Source organism: Piliocolobus tephrosceles, chromosome 16 (assembly GCF_002776525.5).
Source record: "Piliocolobus tephrosceles isolate RC106 chromosome 16, ASM277652v3, whole genome shotgun sequence".
Lineage (NCBI taxonomy): Eukaryota > Metazoa > Chordata > Mammalia > Primates > Cercopithecidae > Piliocolobus > Piliocolobus tephrosceles.
In genome coordinates, this window is record NC_045449.1 from 27024118 (window position 1) to 27047152 (window position 23035).

At 45.2% G+C, this 23035-nt stretch overlaps 2 protein-coding genes across 12 annotated transcripts in view; one reads left to right on the forward strand and one right to left on the reverse strand.

Moving 5' to 3' along the window:
• The window catches only part of C16H17orf75 (chromosome 16 C17orf75 homolog), an 11123-nt gene extending 6512 nt beyond the window's left edge, over positions 1-4611 (reverse strand). For both annotated transcript variants that reach the window (XM_023182869.1, XM_023182868.1), the window contains exons 1-5: positions 4429-4611; positions 3629-3709; positions 2250-2375; positions 631-774; positions 320-377 (exon numbers count right to left, since the gene is read on the reverse strand). In XM_023182869.1, the coding sequence (XP_023038637.1) occupies positions 320-377; positions 631-774; positions 2250-2375; positions 3629-3709; positions 4429-4568 (549 nt within the window). In that variant the 5' untranslated portion in view covers positions 4569-4611. The remainder of the gene's footprint in view (positions 1-319; positions 378-630; positions 775-2249; positions 2376-3628; positions 3710-4428) is intronic.
• Positions 4612-11380: 6769 nt separating this feature from the next.
• The window catches only part of ZNF207 (zinc finger protein 207), a 29950-nt gene continuing 18295 nt past the window's right edge, over positions 11381-23035 (forward strand). For 6 of the 10 annotated variants that reach the window (XR_003308468.1, XR_003308469.1, XR_002724618.1 and 3 more), the window contains exons 1-3: positions 11715-11910; positions 13366-13492; positions 20915-21053. Coding sequence is in view for 6 of the 10 variants with exons in the window: in XM_023182871.1 (XP_023038639.1) it covers positions 11870-11910; positions 13366-13492; positions 20915-21053 (307 nt within the window). In the remaining 4 variants the exon portion in view is untranslated. Of the gene's footprint in view, positions 11937-13318; positions 13493-20914; positions 21054-23035 lie in introns of all 10 variants that reach the window. The other 4 variants (XM_023182870.2, XM_023182872.2, XM_023182874.2 and 1 more) reach the window with 2 other exon arrangements.

The following is a 23035-nucleotide window of genomic DNA, read 5'->3' on the forward strand; positions in this document are numbered from 1 at the left end:
TTTTTTGAGACGGAGTCTCACTCTGTTGCTCAGGCTGGAGTGCAGTGCTGCGATCTTGGCTCACTGAAACCTCTGCCTCCCGGGTTCAAGAGATTCGCCTGCCTCAGCCTCCTGAGTAGCTGGGATTACAGGCACCCGCTACCATGCCCAGCTAATTTTTCCATTTTTAGCAGAGACGAGGTTTCATCATATTGACCAGACTGGTCTCTGACCTTGTGATCTGCCCACCTCGGCCTCCCAAAGTGCTGGGATTACAGGTGTGAGCCACTGAGCCTGGCCCCATTTCAGTCTTTAAAAACCATTAAGTCAGTCACCTTACCTCACAATTCATGTTATTTTTCAGCCCTTGAATGTACTTGTCCAATTCAAGCCTGAAAGTATGTTCTTAAGGAAGCAATAAAGGATGAATAATGAAGACAGTATTTTGTCTCTTAACGAGAAATATAAAATCTCTCAAATAATGTGAGCTGCAAATGCAAATAAGCCAAGGCAAAATGGCCACATGAAGGTATGAAATTCAACTAAATACATGAGGAGTAGAAAAGCTTTTTGGAGGTTGGTAGTAATAGTCTTCCATCTGCCTTCCCATGTTTTCCTTCCTGATGTTCTCAAAAACCAAAGAAAGGATATAGCTCAAGTCCTTTTTCAGACCCTCCTAAAAAACAGACCACATATTCTGAAAGGTTATGTTCAGAGTCTGTCGTTACTGTTTCAGGAAGCAGTTTTTCATTTTGGAAAAAGCAGTAATAACAACCAACTCGGTAACCTGGAATTCTAGAAAAGAAAGAAAATGTAAAATGCATTATTTTGGTTACTCATGCATCTATAATTTTGTGGACTACTCTGAATTTTGGTCATCTTGATCTGGCAGCAACACCATTAAACTGCCCACTAACTCAGAGCTTCCCAGACTTCTTGTTGGTGTGCTTGTAGCAGCAAAGAAAAACGAATGTATATCCTGGAGGGCTTTAGTTAAAGCAGCCACTACCATACATGAAATTTCTTTGAATTCTCCTGTCTTACGTGAACAATTCACACAAATTTCACTCTAGTTCATACCCATGTTTATATTAAAAAAAAAAAAAAAAAAAAGCATGTTCTTCCCTCTCCCAAACTTTTACAAATTGATGTTTCAGGCAGATGTGCCTGAAGGTGGCCTCACCCTTGGGACGTGGCCTCAAACTCCTGAGGGAACCTGTATGCTAACTTCACAGTCTGAGTTGAACTGTAATAAAGAGGTGTAATGGAGGCTGGACGTGGTGGCTCACACCTGTAATCCCAGCACTTTGGGAGGCTAAGGCAAGTGAATCGCCTGAGGTCAGGAGTTTGAGACCAGCCTGGCCAACATGGTGAAATCTCATCTCTACTAAAAATACAAAAAGCAGCCGAGTGTGGTGGTGCATGCCTGTAATCCCAGCTATTCGGGATGCTGAGGCAGGAGAATTGCTTGAACCAGGGAGGTGGAGGTTGCAGTGAGCCACGATCAGGCTACTGTACTCCAGCCTGGGCAACAGAATGAGACTCTGTCTTAAAAAAAGAAAAAAAAAAAAAATAGAGGTGTAATGGAAAGACAGTTGGAATTGAACTAAGAATGCTCATGTTTAAGCCTGAACTCCATCAATTTGACCAGCCTCATGACCTGAGCTTACATAAACTTCTCTTGAGTTTATTTCCTCATCTGAAAATGAAAATAAAAGTATCTGCTATATTTCCCCTTTGTAAGGAAAACTACATAAAAGTTTGTGAAAATATTTTACAAACTGCATACAAATTTAGTTTTAATAATCAACTCTTTTCTTCTTCTAAGTACAAAACTTACTAGTCTGGGCAACATAGTGGGATGCCATTTCTACAAAAAAAAAAAAAAATTTAAAAATTAGCTGGGCATAGTAGTGCCTGCCTGCAGTCCCAGCTACTTGGGAGGCTGAGGTGAGAGGATTGCTTAAGCCCCGGAGGTCAAGGCTGCAGTGAGCTGTAATCACGCCACTGCACTCCAGCCTGGGCAACAAAGCAAGACCCTGTCTCAAAAAAATAAGCTAATTAAATAAAGTGCAATTGGGTGCCAGGGTCTCTGCCATTCAATTAATTCCATTCCACAAATATTTATGTGTGAGGCCCAGTGCTCGGACTGCCAGAGAACAAAGACAAATTCTACAGGTCTAGTAGGAGCTGATCTTTTGGAGTTTCTCATCATTTCTCATATTTAGTTCAGAAACAAAAACTCAGGACACAGCACATTTTGCACTTACTTCAGCTCCACAGATGCAACATTACCCAGCCCTTCAAAGACTGCACCTTTTGAAAGACGCTTAGCAATAAAACTGCGCAGCTCTGGCTCCACTTCGGATGGTAGATTAGTATCCGCCAAGGAGAGGCTTGACAAATGAAAGACACACATTCTTTACCAGTGGACTAGTGTATTCACACCCATTAAGTCAGACAGAATGGTACCAAAGCCAGGGGCTCTTTTAAGGACAGGGGAAAGCTGTCCTTATGAATCCTATTGGTGAAGCTCCTAGGAATGCATGTCACTAAGTATGATCTACCTCATCAAATAGCTTAAAATATTCCTATCTTTCCAGCTCATTCTCTCCAGTACTGTGACTCCACTGGAACCCCCAATCCACTGACCCTACCTCTTTTTCACAGTCTCTCATCTCATTTCCCTCCTTATTCCACCTTAATTCCATGGTCAGTCATTATAATCACACCCCTGCACACATTCTTATCTTTTTTATCTTTCAACTTCATTGAGGTATAATTGATGATTTAAAAATTTCAGGGCTAGGACCGGGCGCAGTGGCTCACGCCTATAATCCCAGCACTTTGGGAGGCTGAGGTGGGTGGACCACGAGGTCAGGAGATCGAGATCATCCTGGCTAACACAGTGAAACCCCGTCTCTACTAAAAAAATACAAAAAAATTAGCCAGGCATGGTGGTGGGTGCTAGTAGTCCCAGCTATTCAGGAGGCTGAGGCAGAAGAATGGCCTGAACCCGGGAGGCGGAGCTTGCAGTGAGCCGAGATCATGCCACTGCACTCCAGCCTGGGCAACAGAGGGAGACTGTCTCAAAAAACAACAACAACAACAACAAAATTTCAGGGCTGGGCAAGGTGGCTCATGCCTGTAATCCCAACACTTTGGGAGGCAGAAGTGGGCAGATCACTTCAGTCCAGGAGTTCAAGACTAGACTGGGCAACATGGCGAAACCCCATCTCTATCAGAAATACAACAATTAGCCAGGTGTGGTGGTCAGTAGTCCCAGATCTGGGGAGGCTGTAGTGAGAGGATCACCTGAGGCCGGGGAGGTTGACGCTGCAGCGAGCCAAGATCATGCCACTGCACTCCAACCTGGGCAGCAGAGCAAGACCCGGTCTCAATTTAAAAGGAAAAAAAAAAAGGATTTCTTTCTAGCTAATCACCAAGCACAAGTATGTGGATTTGTTTGTCCCAGCCTTGAATGAACCAGCCAATGAGGAAATCAGGATGAGGTTCCGAGGGGACAGGAGGAATTGATGGTTTGACTCAGGGAAAGCTCAGTGGAAATAGAGTACCCACTGACATGCACAGGCCAGAGATGCAGGGAAGATAAAAGCACATGCATGAATTAGGGTGAAGCTCTTTTTACCTGAAATCATCACCAGAGGGAGTTTCTGCATTTGTGCCACTTGGGCTTCCGTCATCACTGTCCCCTCGTTGCTGTGCCAATCTGCAAGCCACAAAACCAATAGTGCTATCAATTATGGGCTCTAAACCAAGAGGAGTATGAGGGCCTTGCAAGCAGGGTAAGGCAAGGAGTCAACTAAAAATGCTGCAAGGTGGAAGTGCACTGCCTATCCTCATGACAAGGAAAACCCATACAGCAGTGCTGACAAGAGCCCCTTCTCTCTCCAGGCCACCTAAGGGATGGAGGAAAGGCTAAATACCCAAAAGGTTCAAGGAGACTCCTTTAAAAACCAAACTTGACAGGGCCAAGAAGGTTCCAGGAAAGTCAGTCAAGAAAAGGGAAAAGAGGAAGCAAGAACAGAGGAAAACCAGGGGGTGGGGATGGGAGTGTGTGTGACAGAAATAGAAGAAAATGGGGAGATAATGGCAGAAAGGAGAGGGGACGGGAACTGAAATTATTGAGCGTGCGGGGCACTACGCTAAACAAAGAGCAGCCGCAGAGTAAGGAGCTGGGATGATACAGGGGCAGATGAAGGGCACAGGCATGGTTGGGCCAGGCATACAAGTCCACGATGGGGGCTGGGAAGAGCAGCGTGAGGCAAGGAGCGCCCTTCAGGCCAGAGACCTTGGCTGGGAGAGGAGAAGATGGCTTTTAGGAGCGGCCGGGCCGCCAGGTCGGGGGTGGGGTGCAAGGCTGGGCGGCGGGCCGGGGGCGGGGCCGCAAGGGCAGGCGGGCTGGCAGGCCGAGCTGGGCGCCAGCACCTTCTTCCGCGGTAGCTGTAAAGACAGTAGTGGCTGCTGGATGGCGGCTCGAGTCTCCGCTCCTCGGCCGAGCCTCCCTCCTCGCTACTCTCTAGCTCCTTTTCATCTCCATCCAGCGATTCCTGCAAGGAGGGGAGCATCGCGACGGCCTCTGGGTGGCCCTGTGTCTCCGCCAAACCGCTCCCCTGCCGCCGTGCAGCCGTCGGTATCCGGGCTCGTCCGGCTCCCGGCTCTCGCACACCTGCGTTCCGCTGGTTTTCCCGGGTTCGCAGGCAAAGACTAGCCTGGTAAAGGGAGGCTTTTCTCCCCACAGGGGCTGACAGGCGTACTGAGTTCGCCTTTACTGAAAAACTTTTACCATTTATTTTGAACTTATTTTCCTTTGAGTCGTCTAGGAAACTTACTATGTGATGAGGGTGGCACAACTACCTAGCCACATGGAAAAGAATAAGGCTACTTGTCTTCCTCCTTGTGCGCGTGCCAGCACGCACAGACACCCATTCGATAAAAAAGTTAAGAATTTAAAATGAATTTTGTTAAAGTGAAAATATGGGATAATGTTAATTCTTGAAGTTAAGGAGGTCTTTCTAAACATAATAAAACAAGTCATACAGGAAAACGTTTTAAAAATCTGACTATGTAAAAACTAAAAGGCCGGGCACAGTGGCTCACGCCTGTAATCCCAGTGCTTTGGGAGACCGACGCAGGCGGATCACTTAAGGTCAGGAGTTCAAGACCAGCCTGGGCAACATGGTGAAACTCTGTCTCTACCAAAAGTACAAAAAATTAGCCAGGCGTGGTGGTTCACGCCTGTAATCCCAGCAACCCTTCCAGTCTCTGCCCATTACCCAGTTCTAACACCAATTCACATTTTCAGGTGTTTGTTTCTGCAACACCCTATTCTCTGGTACCAGTTTTCTGTCTCAGTCCATTTTATGATGCTATAAAAGGATACCAAAGAGTTGGCAATTTATAATCACCTCTTAAAGGCCCCACTTCTTAATAGTCTTACAATGGCAATTAAATTTCAAAATGAATTTGGGAGTGGACAAACACTTAAACCACAGCACCATGTGAAGGAGGAGGCAGACTGCAGTGATGTGTCTACAAACCAAGGAATGTCAAGGATTAATGGTCATCACCAGAAGCTAGGGGAGGACATGGAACAGATTCTCCACTAGAGGCTTCAAGAGAGTATGTCCCCACCAGCACCTCCATGTCAACTTCTAGCATCCAGAACTCTGAAATAATACATTTCCATTGTTTTAAGCCACCGTGTGTGTGCGTGTGTTTTGTATTTTTTTTTAAATTTTTAGTAGTACAAACTTTATTCATAAATGAAACTTCATAAAGTTAAAAGCAGGGGGAGTTCCTACTTTAAAAAGGGAATACTGGAAGGCAGCCTGCCATTTTATTTAAAGTTACAAGTTAGGTTTTTCAGATGGATAACAGTTGAGATCATTAAATCCCCTTCCTGCTTCTCAGATTTTCACAAAATAGCACATTAAATCCTCAGTCCTAAGCAATCCCAGCAGAGATTCCAAATTGCCTCTCAGTGTCAAAGTGGATAGCACAGTTTCTTCTCTTGCAATAAAGGTACTCATTTGATGAACGAGGGAGTATAGCAGTCAGATTCTTAAAAGATTGTGTTGCAGAAGTTACTGCCATGTCTTCATTCGCAATGTGTATCCTCACCTCTATCTCCCATTTAGTAACATTGTCAGTTTCCTTATCTCTCATTTCACGAGGATGGTAGAAAAACTCATCGTAAATATTTGGCAAAACATAGGTTACAAGGCAACCACCTCCTAGAAACACTTCATCGGGGTTCATATACGAACTGTGAAATATCATGGGTTTAATCCTGGCACACAACCAAAACTGGGCGCATTATACTTGAATAGCTGACCAGTCTCCAGTACAGGTCCATATCAAGGAATGGAGGAAAAAGAGCCCTTTTAACCCCAAAATGGTCTTCATTTGCCCAGACTGAAAACCAAATCTCACTCAGGAAACAGCTGTATTTTTATTTTTTATAGAGACAGGGTATCAAGAAAGAAAGAAAGAAAGAAAGAAACTAATACAGAGTCCCCCCCAACAACCCTTTCTTCTATTCCAATCTGGATTTCTTCACATTCTTCCCTGTTAATCCCATTTTTTCTAGATTATGGTTTATTCTCTTAATTTGCTTTAATCAAATCAAGAGGCAGGAGAATCACCTGATCCTGCGAGGCAGAGGCTGCAGTGAGCCAAGATCGTGCCACTGCTCTCCAGCCTGGGCAACAGAGCGAGACTATGTCTTGGGGGAAAAAAAAAAAAGAAATAGAATTTTAGACTGATATGATTGGACATTGAATTCTAGGTTGAAAAGAATTACCCCAGCCAGGTGCAGTGGCTCACACCTGTAATCCCAGCACTTTGGGAGGCTGAGGCAGGTGGATCACCTGAGGTCACAAGTTCAAGACCAGCCTGGCAAACCTGGTGAAACTCTGTCTCTACTAAAAAATATAAAAATTAGCCAGGCGTGGTGGCACACACCTGTAGTCCCAGATACTTGGGAGTCTGACGCAGAAGAATCCCCATGTTGGTCAGGCTGGTCTCGAACTCCTGACCTCGTGATCCGCCCTCCTCGGCTTCCCAAAGTGCTGGGATTACAGGCATAAGCCATGACCGTGACCGGCCCGAATCAGCCATTTCTCCAAGAACCTCAGGTTGCTTTTACTGGAGAATGGTATTATAAACGAAGACCTGGGGGCAAAATATGCTTGCTATGGGGCATTATTGCTTCTAGGCCCTCTCAGCTGATAAGACAAGGAAATATATGTATCTATACTAACTTGAATATATACTCATATCCATAAATATTTCTCTATGTATCTATTTTAAAATAAACATGAGTTCATACTGGTGTCTCCAGCTCTAATCTATGGCCACATGGATCATTCTAGCCTCCTCTCCTTGCTTATCTATAAACCCACTGCAACAAGAGGCACAGCATGGTGGTTCACGCCTGTAATCTCAACACTTTGAGAAGCTAAGACAGAAGGATCACTTGAGCCCAGGAGTTCAAGACCAGCCTGGACAACAAAGCAAGACCTTATCTTGACAAAAAATTAAAAAATTAGCAAGGCATGGTGGCATGGCCCTGTAGTCCCTGCTACTTGGTGGGCTGAGGTGTGAGGATCCATTGAGCCCAGGAGATCGAGGCTGCAGTGTGCTACAATTGCACCACTATACTCTACCATTCTGGGCCACTGAAACCTAGCTAATTTTTATTTTCATAGAGAATAGGATATTGCTTTGTTGCCCAGGCTTGCCTTAAACTTCTGGCTTCAAGTGATTCTCCCACCTCAGCCTCCCCAAGTGCTGGGAATGATCTAGCCCACCAGGCCTTCTTTAATTTCTAACAGCATTTTTTTTTTTTTTTTTTTTTTTTTTTTTTTTGAGACAGAGTCTCGGTCTGTTGCCAGGCTGGAGTGCAGTGGCGCAATCTTGGCTCACTGCAACCTCTGCCTCCTGGGTTCAAGTGATTCTCCTGCCTCAGCCTCCCAAGTAGTTGGGATTATAGGCACATGCCACCAGGCCCAGCTAATTTTTGTATTTTTAGCAGAGACAGGGTTTCACCATGTTGGCCAGGATGGTCTCTCTCTTGACCTTAGGTGATCCGCCCGCCTAAACCTCCCAACTAACAGCAATATTTTATTGCTTTCATAGTAAAAGTGTTTTAATCTGTGGTGCTATAACAAAACACCACAGACTGGGGAATTTATGAGTAACAGAATTGTATTTCTTTTTTTTTTTGAAATGGGGTCTCACTATGTCACCAAGGCTGGAGTATAGTCGTGCAATCTCAGCTCACTGCAACCTCCACCTGCAAGGTTCAAGCCTCAGCCTGGGTTCTCCTGCCTCAGCCTCCTGAGTAGCTGGGGTTACAGGTGCCCACCACAATGCCCAGCTAATTTTTTTTTTTTTTTTTTTTTGAGACAGAGTCTTGCTCTGTCGCCCGGGCTGGAGTGCAGTGACCAGATCTCAGCTCACTGCAAGCTCCGCCTCCCAGGTTTACGCCATTCTCCTGCCTCAGCCTCCTGAGTAGCTGGGACTACAGGCGCCCGCCACCTCACCCGGCTAGTTTTTTGTATTTTTTTAGTAGAGACGGGGTTTCACCATGTTAGCCAGGATGGTCTTGATCTCCTGACCTCGTGATCCGCCCGTCTCGGCCTCCCAAAGTGCTGGGATTACAGGCTTGAGCCACCGCGCCCGGCCATTGATTTTTGCATTTTTAGTAGAGATGGGATTTTGCCATGTTGGCAAGGCTGGTCTCGAACTCTTGATCTCAGGTGATCCACCCATCTCAGCCTTCCAAAGTGCTGGGATTACAGGCATGAGCTACCACACCTGGCCAGCATTTTATTTCTTTTCTTTTTCTTTTTTTTACCCTGAGATGGAGTTTTGGTCTTATTGCCCAGGCTGGAGTGCAATGGCGCGATCTTGGCTCACTACAACCTCCGCCTCCTGGGTTCAAGCGATTCTCCTGCCTCAGTCTCCCGAGTTGCTGGGATTACAGGTGCCCGCCACCATGCCCAGCTAATTTTTTTGTATTTTCAGTAGAGACAGGGTTTCATCATGTTGGCCAGGCTGGTCTCGAACTCCTGACCTCAGGTGATCCACCCACCTCAGCCTCCCAAAGTGTTGGGATTAGAGGCGGGAGCCACTACGCCCACTGAATTTTATTTTCTTATGGTCTGGAAATGTGGAAATCCAAGATCAAGGCACTAGTACTCAGTGTCTGATGAGGGCATTCTTGCTGCATCCTCATTTGGTGGAAGGTAGGAGAGAGTAGAAAGTTTAGTTCCTTCTAGCACTTTAATAAACTCACTAATTCACCCGTTTACTCATGATTTAATCACCTGCTAAAGGTCCCACCTCTTAATGCTATCACATTGGTGATTACGTTTCAAGCAGTTGGGGGAATACTCAGCACATTGCAATATGGTTTTGAACTTTTTCATTTTTTAATTCATTTTTTCATAGAGATGGTCTCACTATGCTGCCCAGGCTGATCTCACACTCCTGGCCTCAAGCCACCCTCCTGCCTTGGTCTCCCAAAGCACTGGGATTATAGGCTTGAGCAACTGCACCCAGCCTGAACTTCCTTTTTTTTTTTTTTTTTTTTTCTTTTTGAGACAGTCTCCCTCTATCACCCAGGCTGGAGTGCAGTGGTGTGATCTTGGCTCACGGCAGCCTCCGCCTCCCGGGTTCAAGTGATTCTCCTGCCTCAGCCTCCCGAGTAGCTGGGGTTACAGGTGTATCCCACCATGCCTGGCTACTTTTTTTTTTTTTTTTTTTTGGTATTTTTAGTAAAGACTGGGTTTCACCATGCTGGCCAGGCTGGTCTCGAACTCCTGACATCAGGTGATCCACCCACCTCAGCCTCCCAGAGTGCTGGGATTACAGGCGTGAGCCACTGCGCCCAGCCTAAACTTATCCTTTAAAATTCAATTCAGCTCCACACTTACTTTGTGCTTTTGGGCAAATTATTCCAGCTCTCTTAAGTCTCTTTTATCTCATCTCTATTAACAAGTTGACAATAATGGCTCCTACACCAGAGGCTGAGATAAATAATGTTAAAACTTACTACAATGCTTGGCACACGGTATGTGCTCCATGGATGTCTGCTATTATTTTCTGCTTTTAATAGTAACACATAATTTACATTACTAGTTATTACTATATGCCAAGCTCTGTTCTAAGTGCAGCCAGATGAAGTTTAAGTGCCTTGCCCAAAGTCAGGCAGCTAGGCAGTGGCACTGGTGGACTATGAACCCAAGCACCGGGCTTTTAACCACCTCTCACTTGCATGATCCTCCAGTTGCCCTGTTAGAACTCCTCTGTGACTTCTCAGAGACTTCAGCCTGAAATCCAATTTCTGACAATGTTTCTAGGGTTTGCCAGAATCCGCCTTTGCTAGCCTCCCTAGGATTATCTCTTGTGACCAGCACCTTCACTGACATCTCCAGTATTTTTTTTTTTTTTTTTTTTTTTGAGATGGAGTCTCACTCTGTCACCCATGCTGGAGTGCAATGGCGAGATCTCGGCTCACTGCAACCTTCACCTCCCAGGTTCAAGTGATTCTCCTGCCTCATTCTCCAGAGTAGCTGAGGTTACAGGCGCCTGCCACTACAGCTGGCTAATTTTTGTATTTTTAGTAGACAGGGTTTCACCATGTTGGCCAGGCTGGTCTCGAACTCCTGACCTCAAGTGATCCGCCAGTCTCAGCCTCGGCCTCGGCCCCGGCCCCAGCCTCGGCCTATAGTGCTGGGATTACAGGCGTGAACCATCGCGCCCGGCTATCAGCTCCAGTCTTACCACGACTAGCGTTTTCACGTGCCCAGCCTCAAAGACTTCAACTCTTTGCTTCTTTACTGAGATACCCTTTCCTTCACCTTCCTTGCTCTCTTTGACTCTTAAAGAAACCTTTCTTGTGTCGGGTGCAGCGGCTCAAGCCTTCAATCCAGCACTTCGGGAGGACGAGGCGGGCGGATCACTTAAGCCCAGGAACTCGAAACCAGCCTAGCTAACACGGTGAAACCTCATTTCTACTAAAAATACAAAAATTAGCCGGGCTTGGTGGCGTGAGCCTGCAGTCCGCAGGAGGCTGAGGTAGGAGAATCGCTTGAACCCGGGAGACAGAGGGTGTAGTGAGTAGAGATCGTGCAGCTGCACTCCAGCCTGGGCGACAGAGCGAGACTTCGTCTCAGAAAAATAAAACAAAGAAAAACAAAACCTTTCTTGACAATCCAGTGATCACTACCACTACGGCCGCCTTAGGACTCCCGCTCTCTGAGGTCCTACAGCACTTCACATTTCCCCCAACGCCGCACTGAGGGCTCTGCGTTGTGTACTCGTCTGTCACCAATCTGCGAGTTACAAAGCAGAGACTAACTTCTTTGGTTTAGCATTTAATAGGCACATAATCAACATTTACTGTTAAAATTAAAATTGGGCGCTGTCTCTATCTTTGTGATCGGCCCTAACTGCACTGGCAATCTTTCCCGTTTTTTCGTTTTCTGTTTTCTATTTGCATGTGCCTTGGCGTACCTAGGTCTCCCGCTCCTTTACAAAAGAAACCCCAAGTGCTCCGCCAGCACAGACAGCAAAAGCGAAAGACTCTCAAACCGACAAGATGTCAGCCACCTCTTCCCGCCTCTTAGTCCCACCCACTCAGGGCGGAGGTCTGCGTCATGTGACCTTCCCTTGCTGGCTCCGCCTCCTGCCGCAGTGCCTGACGGGAGGCGGAGCGGCGAACGAGGCCGTCGGCCATTTTGTGTCTGCTGCCTGTGGGACGCGGTGGTAGCCGTTGGGTCGGGAAAGTGAGGGATTTTTCGCCTCGTTTCTCCTGCTTCTTTTTTCCTCCCTTTTACTTTGTCGGTAGAATACAGTTATGGGTCGCAAGAAGAAGAAGCAGCTGAAGCCGTGGTGCTGGTATCTTTTGTCGGTTTGAAGTCGAGGTCGCGCTGGGGTGCCGGCTGGTGGGGCCTGGGACTGGGAGGCCTGGGTTTGGCCTATGGCGTGGAGCGTTTGTATTTAAGCGTCGGCGTGGGTGGCCTGGTGGTTGGGATTGGACTTGGGAAGGCTTCTAGGAAAATGGTGTTGCGAGGTCGAGAGGCTCTTGCAGTTGTGGATCGTGTGACTGACTCAGGAGGATCTTGTTTGGTGCGAATTTTGGACTCTGGGAGGCGGCCTGGACCCCTCCGCCAAGGACAGTGTCCCCTAGGGACTATTCAGCCACATTCCGTTGTTTTGGTGACGATTCAACAAAGGGACTTTTCTTCGAGTGCGATAGGCTTATTAATTCCATGGAGGGTTGGGGAAGAGCTTCCCAGTCTGCCACCCACTTTTTCTGTTTTTATGTACTTTATGTGTGCTTTGTGTTTTTTCGAATTGGCGGTTTAGTAAAGGCCGAAGTTAGTCAACCCTGGTTTCGAACCTTTTTTATTTTTTTCTTTTCAGGGCTGGAGGAGAACTAGCTTCCGTGTCTCACCCAGAGGCGCCTTAATCTGCAGGAAGCGTTCTCACAGGGTGGAGTTTCTGTTACCCAACTTTGTGGGACTGAAAAATGACTATCTTATTAGAAAGGAAAACTCTTACTACAGTGTGGTATTATTTAATACTTTTTCCGGAAGCGTTAATATTCTTTACATAAAAATTGATTTTATTTAGTTTTGTACGTAAAGGCGGCTTTTTACAGTACTGCATTTATTTATGTAACAGCTTTAAAAATAGCTTAAATACGGTTATGAATTTTGTAATATGATTTTAGGAAAATCTGAGTAGTGAGGTAAGAATTCTGTTTTATTTAGTAAGAATTCTGTTTTATTGATTTTATTGAGCTGTGAATTTAAATACATTGCTTGGCAACAAATTCATTCGGAATTGGAAACAATTTTATGGATTGTTCATTCGAAATTATGTGATTATTGTTCACCATATAATCTTAGATTCTAAATATTGCTAAATTCCTAATCCAGTTATTGCTATCGTCTACATGTCTAGTGAAGTAATTGTCTTGACAGAACCTTGGGGATTTCTTAACTGAACTCCTTCCTGTCCTCAGTGTGCGTTTGTAAATGTTGAAATATTTGTAACAAAAGTTAGTTTCACAGACATCTCTGTTGAACATAGGAATTTGACAAAGTATATTGCTGATGACTGATGTGTTTTTTGGGGTGGTGAAGAGAGATGGGCTTCTAGGAAATCGAAAATATTGAAATTACATGGCATGTGCAGTCCTTAATTGTGTAATAAATATCAAAAGCAAGGTTTCTATACAGTACCATTTTGGTTTTAGCTGTTCCCATAATGTAATGTTATCCATGTGTTTTTATTATAGGCAGTGTCATCATTATGCTGTTTTTGTGCCTTAACAGTATTGATCAGGTATTGTAATAGAGATTTTGATGATGAGAAGATCCTTATACAGCACCAAAAAGCAAAGCATTTTAAATGCCATATATGTCACAAGAAATTGTATACAGGACCTGGCTTAGCTATTCATTGCATGCAGGTAAGGATTTTTCTTCTGTATTTATTGTCCGCTTGTGATTTGGAAACAACTTGAAGGAATAATCTTTTTTATTTTTTTGAGCTTCGGTCTTGTCGCCCAGGCTGGAGTGCAGTGATGCAATCTCGGCTCACTGCAACCTCCGCCTCCCCAGTTAAAGTGATTCTTCTGCCTCAGCCTCCCGAGTAGCTGGGACTACAGGCGCCCGCCACCATGCCTGGCTAATTTTTTGTGTTTTTAGTACAGACTGCGGTTTCACCATGTTAACCAGGCTGGTCTTGAACTCCTGACCTCAGGTGATCCACCCACCTGGGCCTCCCGGAGTGCTGGGATTACAAGGCATGAGCCACCGCGCCTGGCTGAAAGAATAATCATTTATTTCTCTGACAACTGTAATTTTTTTGTTGTTGTTGTTCATTTATTTACTGCAAAAGATAAGATAGCTAGTCAGCCTTTAAAAAAAAAAAATTGGCGCGGTGACTCAAGCCTGTAATCCCAGCACTTTGGGAGGCCGAGACAGGCGGATCATGAGGTCAGGAGATCGAGACCATCCTGGCTAACACGGTGAAACCCCGTCTCTACTAAAAACTACAAAAAACTAGCCGGGTGAGGGCGAGGTGGCGGCGCCTGTAGTCCCAGCTAGGCGCCTATAGTCCCAGCTACCCGGGAGGCTGAGGCAGGAGAATGGCGTGAACCCGGGAGGTGGAGCTTGCAGTGAGCTGAGATCTGGCCACAGCACTCCAGCCTGGGTGACAGAGCGAGACTCCGTCTCAAAAAAAAAAAAAAAAAATTATTCGATAGCCATCAAGACAATAAACAAAACTGGCTTTTTATGTTTAAAGAGAGTTTATATTTGTATTTAGTTTGATAGTACTTTACTAGGGTAGATTGGTAACAGATTGAAATCACAAAATATTTCCTGAGTTCTTGGAGCAGAGAACAAGGATCAGCGATTTGGATTTTGTAGGTGGTCTGGCCATAAGGATTAATACTTAATTAGCTGTCATTACTCACTGCCATTGAAGGATTTGTTATTATTTGTAGCTTGGGGCTAGGCTAATTTCAGCAACTTATTTATTGGAATGGTAGCGTTGTGTTCTTTGCTCTTAAGAGACGGCCTGGCTCTGTGGCCCAAGGCTGGATTGCAGTGACATGGTTATGGCTCACTGCAGCCTCAAACTCCTGGGTTCTAGCCATCTTTCTGCCTCGTTCTCCCAAAGCCCTGGGATTATAGGCATGAGCCATTGTGCCAGCCCAGAATTGTATTTCATTTAATAATTTCTAGGTTTCAACCAGGCACGGTGGCTCACGCCTGTAATCCCAGCACTTTGGGAGGCCGAGGTGGGTGTATCACAAGGTCAGGAGTTCAAGACCAACCTGACCAATATGGTAAATACAAAAATTAGCCGGGTGTGGTGGGGTGCGCCTGTAATCCCAGCTACTGGGGAGTCTGAGGCAGGAGAACCATTTGAAACCCTGGAGGTGTAGGTTGCAGTGAGCCGATATCGCACCACTGCATTCCAGCCTGGGCGACAGGGTGAGACTCCATCCCCAAAATAATAATAGTAATAATAACAATAATTTCTAGGTTTCTTAAGTTCTTTTAAGTAAATAGAGCATTGTAATTTATAGTTTTTAAGATCTAGTAATTACCTTCATGTCTCATTCAATGTGACTCTACTTTTGCTTAGTCCTAGAGCCGTCTATACTTTTGCTAAATTATACCTTAGAGAAATATGAGAAGATCAAATACCCAATCATTGAAACTACTATTGGTGGGAGGTAGGGAGACATGGTTTCTCCGGATTTAAAGATAAATTTATGTAGATCCTTTTCACTCCATTTACTTTAACAACAATTTAATACTCCCTTTAAAATGTTGACCAGGTGCGGTGGCTCACGCCTGTAATACCAGCAGTTTGGGAGGCTGAGGCGGATGGATCACCTGAGGTCAGGAGTTTGAGACCAACCTAGCCAATGTGGTGAAACCCCATCTCTACTAAAAATAGAAAAAATCAACTGGGCGTGGTGGCGGGTGCTTGTAGTCCTGGCTACCCAGGGGGCTGAAACAGGAGAATCACTTGAACCTGGGAAGTGGAGGTTGCAGTGAGCTGAGTTTGTGCCACTGCACTCCAGCCTGGGTGACAGAGACTCCGTCTCAAAAAAAAAAAGTGTTAGAGAACCTACTACATGTTAGACCCACAGCTGTTCACTGTTGCGGCCACTAGTTACATGTGGCTATTTGAAATTCTATAAATAGCTAAATGTTCAGTTTCTCTGTCAGGTAGCTAACTATTACATTGGATAATGTGGATAAGAACATTTTCTTTTGATTGATTGACAGGGTCTCACCCTGTTGCCCAGGCTGGAGTGCAGATCATAGCTCACTGCAGCTTTGAACTCCCTTACTCAAATGATCCTTCCACCTCAGCCTCCTGAGTACCTGGGACCACAGGTGTGTGCCACCATACCCGGCTATTTTTAAAATTTTATTTTGTGGAGACAGGGTCTCACTATGTTGCCTAGGCTGGTCTCCAACTCCTGGGATCAAGTGATTCTCCCACCTCAGCCTCCCAAAGTGCTGGAATTACAGTTGTGAGCCACTGTGCCTGGCCGTTTTCTTTAGTTCTGAATGAAATGGGGGTTTAAATGGAGATATGTGCTCTGTCACTTTATTTACTTATTTTTTTGGAGACAGAGTTTTGCTATGTCTTGTGCTCACTGCAACCTCTGCCTCCTGGGATTAAGTGATTCATCAGCCTCTTGAGTAGTTAGGATTACAGGCGTGCACCACTGTGCCTGTCTGAGTTTTATATTTTTAGTAGAGATGGGGTTTCGCCATGTTGGCCAGGCTGGTCTTGAACTCCTGGCTTCACGTGATCCTGTCTCGGCCTCCCAGAGTGCTGGGATTACAGATATAAGTCACTGCAGCTGGCCTCTGTTAGACTTTTTTTTTTTCTTTTTTGAGACGGAGTCTCTTTTGCCCAGGCTGGAGTGCAATGGCACAATCTTGGCTCACTGCAACCTCTGCTCCCCGGGTTCAAGTGATTCTCCTGCCTCAGCCTCCCGAGTAGCTGGGATTACAGGTGCCTACCATTATGTCTGGCTAAGTTTTTTGTATTTTTAGTAGAGGTGGGATTTCAACATCTTGGCCAGGCTGGTCTTGAACGCCTGACCTGATCCACCTTCCTTGGCCTCCCAAAGTGCTGGGATCACAGGCGTGAGCCACGGCGTCCAGCCTGTAAGACTTTTTTAAAAGGATTTTTCTGGCTGCAGGGTTGAAAGTAGAGTGCAGAGTACAGTGAGACCAGTTTAGAAGACTTGGAATATTACAGACAAGAGGAGATGGTGACAGAGACCAGAGTTTGATAGATTAGATATGGGGTATAAGAAAAACTGAGGAGTTAAAGGTGATCTCAAGATGGTTTGGCTAGGTGCGGTGGCTCATGCCTGTAATCAGCACTTCGAGAGGCCGAGTTGGACTAATCATTTGATCCTAATAGTTCGAGACTAGCCTGGACAATGTAATGAGACCCTATCTCTACAAAAAATGCAAAGCTGGGCATGGTGGCACGTGCCTGTGTCCCAGCTACTGAGGAGGCTGAGGCAGGAAGGATCGCTTGGGCTAGGGAGGACAAGACTGCAGTGAGCCATGATAGCACTACTTAGCTTTAACTTGGATTACAAGAGTGAGACCCTGTCTCAAAAATGTTTTATCTGAGCAGTGTGAAAAATGAGTTAGCATATATCGAAATGTGAAAAGCTACAGGGATAATAGACTTAAGAATGAGAATAAGGGAGGCCTGTGTTAATTTTGAGTGTAGGTATGTTTGAGGTCTATTAAATATTCAGACGGAAAGGTTACCTAAGCAGTTTGATGTACAGGTCAGGAATTCACAGAAGTTAAAACAGGAGATAGAAATTTGGAAGCATATAATGTACGGGTGGCTAGTTTAAGCCATGCTACTAGATTTCCTTTCTAGGGACTGTAGTGTGGATGGAAATTAGGTGCTCTTTGCTCTTGGCCACTTCCAACATTTGAAGGTCAGGAGATTAAAAGGAATCATCCAAGGAGATTGAAAGGTAGGAAAACCAAGAAGAGTGCCCTGGAAGTCAATGATGTGTTTCAAGGAGTGACTGACTTAACTGAGTCAAATGCTGGTGGTTGGTTCAGTAAGAGGACCGAGACTGGGTTAATAAAGTCATTGGTGACTTGACAAAGAGTGATTGCTAAGAGTGGTGAGGGTGAAGTGTGATTACAGTGCTTTGAAGAGACAAAGGGAGAGGAAGCGGAGGCACTCTTAGGGAGTTGTACTATATAAAGAGCAGAGAAGTGGTATGGAAGCTGCAAGGAGGTTAGTTGAGAGACTGTTAGTAACATTATTAATTGTCTAAGTGCCTTTATTTAGTCCTATTTTCACAGCAACCTGTGAGATAGGCCTGGCAATTAAATCATACCAGTTTTATAGATGATAAACCGTAGGACATGATTAGTAAGTTGGGTGGTTCCCTGCAGTTTCTCATCAATGCTTGCCTCCTGTCTTTTCAACCAAGACCCTTTAACTTTGCTTGACAAGGTCCCAAGAAATCTAATTCTGGCTGTACCATAATAGATAACACCTTTAAATTAATAAATCGTTGCCCTCAGAAATGTAGTGAAGATTAGTGTGTATGTGAATGTAATTGTTTATAGAATGCCTGTTGCGTCATCTCTTTAAGAATAGCAAAATATTCCAAAAATCCTTAGGAAACGGCAATTAAGTCACTTGTTGAGCCGCTTTATCCATAAACATTTTAATTGCTTATATAAGGAATAGCTTTTAACAATCAGATATTAAGATAATTTCTGAGTTTGGTTTGCATGCCCCAGTTTCAGATCTTTAAGTGAGATATATTGCTAAGAAGAAAATACCTTTTTGTAGTTACTTTTCTGTTCATACATGAAAATGTTTTATGAGAAAAGAAAAAATGAGTGTTATTTGGGCGAATATATCTAAGTCGTTAGCCTAAATCAGGGCTTCTCAAACTTGAGCATGCATTAGCATTTCCAGAAAGACTTGATAATCTAGGCAAAATACTTTGACGTCTACTTCAGCAAAATGGCTTGCTGAAGAAACCAAGACTGGGAGGGATATTGGCGAAAGTTGTCCAGATCTGAAGATTAGAAGCATTTATGTAGCAAAACATATAGTGAGAAAAAAAATCCCAGATTTTCAGTGTGTTGCAAGAAACGTGTTGAAGTGCCTCAGGGCCGGGCATGGTGGCTCACCCCTGTAACCCCAGCACTTTAGGTGACACTGAGGCGGGTGCATCCCTTGAGTTCAGGAGTTTGAGACCAGTGTGAGGAATGTTAACAAAACCCCATCGCCACAGAAAATACAAAAATTAGCCAGGCATGGCGGCGTACACACCTGTAGTCCCAGTTACTTGGGAAGCTCAGGTGGGAGGATGGCTTGAGCTTGAGAGGCAGAGGTTGCAGTGAGCTGAGATAATGCCACTGTACTCCTGCCTGGGCAGCAGAGTGAGACCCTGTCTTAAAAAAAAAAAAGGAAAATGCCTCACGTAACTCATTAATTGCAAGTGATACTGATTGTGAATGTAACTTTTCTAGTTTGTAACCAGAGGCTTGTCTCAAGATCTATACTTAGAAAATTTGCTATTGTAATTATTATTATTATTTTTGAGACAGAATCTCTCTCTCTTGCCCAGGCTACAGTGCCATGGCTCACTGCAACCTCTGCCTCCCGTGTTCAAGCGATTCTCCTGCCTCAGCCTCCTGAGTAGCTGGAATTACAGGTGCATGCCACCATGCCAGGCTAATTTTTGTATTTTTAGTAGAGACAGGGTTTCACCATGTTGGTCAGGCTGATCTCAGACTCCTGACCTCGTGATCCGCCTGCCTTGGCCTCCCAAAGTGCTGGGATTACAGGCGTGAGCCACCGCGCCTGGCTTTTTATTTTTTTACTTTTTATTTTGGAGACAGTCTCATCGTTTCAGCCCAGGCTGGAGTGCTCACTGCAACCTCTGCCTCCCGTGTTCAAGTTATTCTCATGCCTCAGCCTGTCCAGTGGCTGGGATTACTGGTGTGAACACCATACCCAGCTTTTTTTTATTTTTATTTTTGAGGGACTCTTCCCTCTGTCGTGCAGACTGGATTGCAGTGTTGCGATCTCTGCTCACTTCAAGCGATTCTCCCTCCTCAGCCTCCTGAAGAGCTGGTATTACAGGCACCCCCCCACCACACCTGGCTAATTTTTGTATTTTTGGTAGGAACAGGGTTTTGCCATGTTGGCCAGGCTGGTCTCAAACTCCTGACTCAGGTGAACCACCTGTCTCGGCCTCCCCAGTGCTGGGATTACAGGTGTGGGCCACCTCACCTGGCTATATTGTAATTCTAATATGAGACTCTTTTCCTAATCTTAATTCACACGTGAAACATCCCTGATTTGGATAGGACTACTAGTTACTGCTAATAATTGAAGTAATCAAGATTATATGATAAACTTGAAAGAATGTTTATTGAATGTTAACTGTGTGTTAGACGTCTGGCCAAGTGTTTTTTACATACAGTATTTAATCCTAAAAACAACGTTAGAAGTTAGCTACTATATAGATGAAGTAAACTGAGGCTTAGAGGTCCACTGACCTGCTTGATATCAGTCACAGAGCTAGTGAATGGCAAAACTGGAAATTGACCCTACATGGCCTCACCATAGAACATTTATTCTTTTTTTTTTTTGAGACGGAGTCTCGCTCTGTGGCCCAGGCTGGAGTGCAGTGGGGCCGGATCTCAGCTCACTGCAAGCTCCGCCTCCTGGGTTCACGCCATTCTCCTGCCTCAGCCTCCCGAGTGGCTGGGACTACAGGCGCCCGCCACCTCGCCTGGCTACTCTTTTGTATTTTTTAGTGGAGATGGGGTTTCACCGTGTTCGCCAGGGTGGTCTCGATCTCCTGACCTCGTGATCCGCCCGTCTCAGCCTCCCAAAGTGCTGGGATTACAGGCCTGAGCCACCGCACCTGGCAGAACATTTATTCTTTAACATTATACTAAGTAGTCTTCGGTTAATTCGTAATTATTCTTTTTTTTTTTTTTGAGACGGAGTCTCGCTCTGTCACCCAGACTGGAGTGCAGTGGCCAGATCTCAGCTCACTGCAACCTCTGCCTCCCGGGTTCAGGCCATTCTTCTGCCTCAGCCTTCCGAGTAGCTGGGACTACAGGCGCCCACCACCGCGCCCGGCTAGTTTTTTGTAATTTTTAGTAGAGATGGGGTTTCACCGTGTTAGCCAGGATGGTCTTGATCTCCTGACCTCGTGATCCGCCCGTCTCGGCCTCCCAAAGTGCTGGGATTACAGGCTTGAGCCACCGCGCCCGGCCGTAATTATTCTTAAAAAAGACTTTTATCTAATGGAAATTGTTGTTGTTAGGTACATAAAGAAACAATAGATGCTGTACCGAATGCAATACCTGGAAGAACAGACATAGAATTGGAAATATATGGGATGGAAGGTATTCCAGAAAAGGACATGGATGAAAGACGACGACTTCTTGAGCAGAAAACACAAGGTAAATATTGGGAGAAATTTTTTTATTTTTTGGAGACAGAGGCTTACTCTGTCCAGCCAAGGCTGGAGTACAGTGGTGTGATCTCGGCTCTCTGCATCTTCTGCCTCCGGGGTTTAAGTGATTCTTTTTTTTTTTTTGATGTGGAGTCTTGCTCTGTTGCCAGGCTGTAGTGCAGTGGCATGATCTCGGCTCACTGCACTGCAACCTGTGCCTCCCAGGTTCAGGTGATACTCTTGCCTCGGCCTCCTGAGTTGCTGGGACTACAGGCATGCGCCACCATGCCTGGCTAATTTTTGTGGTTTTAGTAGACACAGGGTTTTACCATATTTGGCCAGGCTGGTCTTGAACTCCAGACCTTAAGTGGTGATCTGCCCGCTTTGGCCTCCCAAAGTGCTGGGATTACAGGCACAAGCCACTGTGCCCAGCCTTAAGTGATTATTGTGCCTCAGCCACCTGAGTAGCTGGGATTACAGGTTTGTGCCACCACACCCAGCTGATTTTTGTTTGTTTTTGTTTTTGAGACGGAGTCTCTGTTGCCCAGGTTGGAGTGCAGTGGTATGATCTCGGCTCACCACAACCTCCGCTTCTCAGGTTCAAGCGATTCTCCTGCCCCAGCCTCTGGAGTAACTGGCATTAGAAGTGCGTACCACCACACCTGGCTAATTTTTGTATTTTCAGTAGAGAGGGGTTTCACCATGTTGGTCAGGCTGTTCTAGAACTCCTGACCTCGTGATCTGCTCCTTACCTAGTGATCCACACGCCTCGGCCTCCCAAAGTGCTGGGATTACAGGTGTTGAGCCACCTCACCCGGCTTGTATTTTTTTTTTTTTAATTAATTAATTAATTTTGAGACAGAGTCTAGCTGTTGGGTAGGCTGGAGTGCAGTGACATGATTTCAGTTCACTGCAACCTCAGCTTCACAGGCTGAAGTGATTCTCGTGCCTCAGCTGCTCAGCTGGGATTTCAGGCGTGTGCCACTATTCCCAGCTATTTTTTTTTTTTTCTCTGTTTTCAGTAGAGACAGTGTTTCACCATGTTGCCTAGGCTGTTCTCAAACTCCTGGCCTCAAGTGATACCCCCCGCCTCAGCCTCCCAAAGTGCTGGAATTACAGAACTGAGTCACCACACCTGGCCTAGTTTTTTTAATATTTTTTAGTAGAAAGGGAGTTTCACCATGTTGGTCAGATTGGTCTCAAACTCCTGACCTCAAGCAATCTACCTGCCAAGGCCTCCCAAAGTGCTGAGATTACAGGTGTGAGCCACCATCTCTCTCCCCTTGTGATAATATTCTTTTTTCAGCCTCACTGAAGCCCAGAGTTACTATTTTCAATTATAAATGTAATGGCAGGTTAGTTGCAGTGGCTCACACCTGTAATCCCAGCACTATGGGCAAGCAGTGCAGGAAGATTGCTTGAGCCCAGAAATTGGGAGACCAACCTAGGCAATAGAAAGTGACACGCTGTCTTTACCAAAAAATATAAAAATTAGCTGGGCGTGGTGGCACATGCCTGTAGTCTCAGCTGAGGTGGGAGTATGTCTTGAGCCCAGGGGGTTGAGGCTTCAGTGAGCTGTGAATTCTCCACTGCAGCCTGCGTAACAGAGTGAGATCCTATCTAGATAGATAAATTGATTGGTCACTCGATAGATAAGATAGATAAAATTGAGTGGTAGATCTATCTATTTGGAATTTAAAATTTGAGCTCTGTTTTTGAAGACATGTACTTGATTGGTATATATGCAGTACCTTTTGGATCATTCCATTTTCTTGTATTATTATTCATAATTCCAAATAGAATTAACAAGTGTTAAGGCATATGAAAATGAAGTACTCCCTATAATTTCAGTGCTTTAGGTGGCTGAGGCAGTAGGATCAATTGAGGCCAAAAGTTTGAGACCTCATCTTTACCAAAAATAATAATAATAATAATTTTTTAAAAAGGCTCGGTGTTGTGGCATGTGCCTGCAGTCCCAGCTACTTGGGA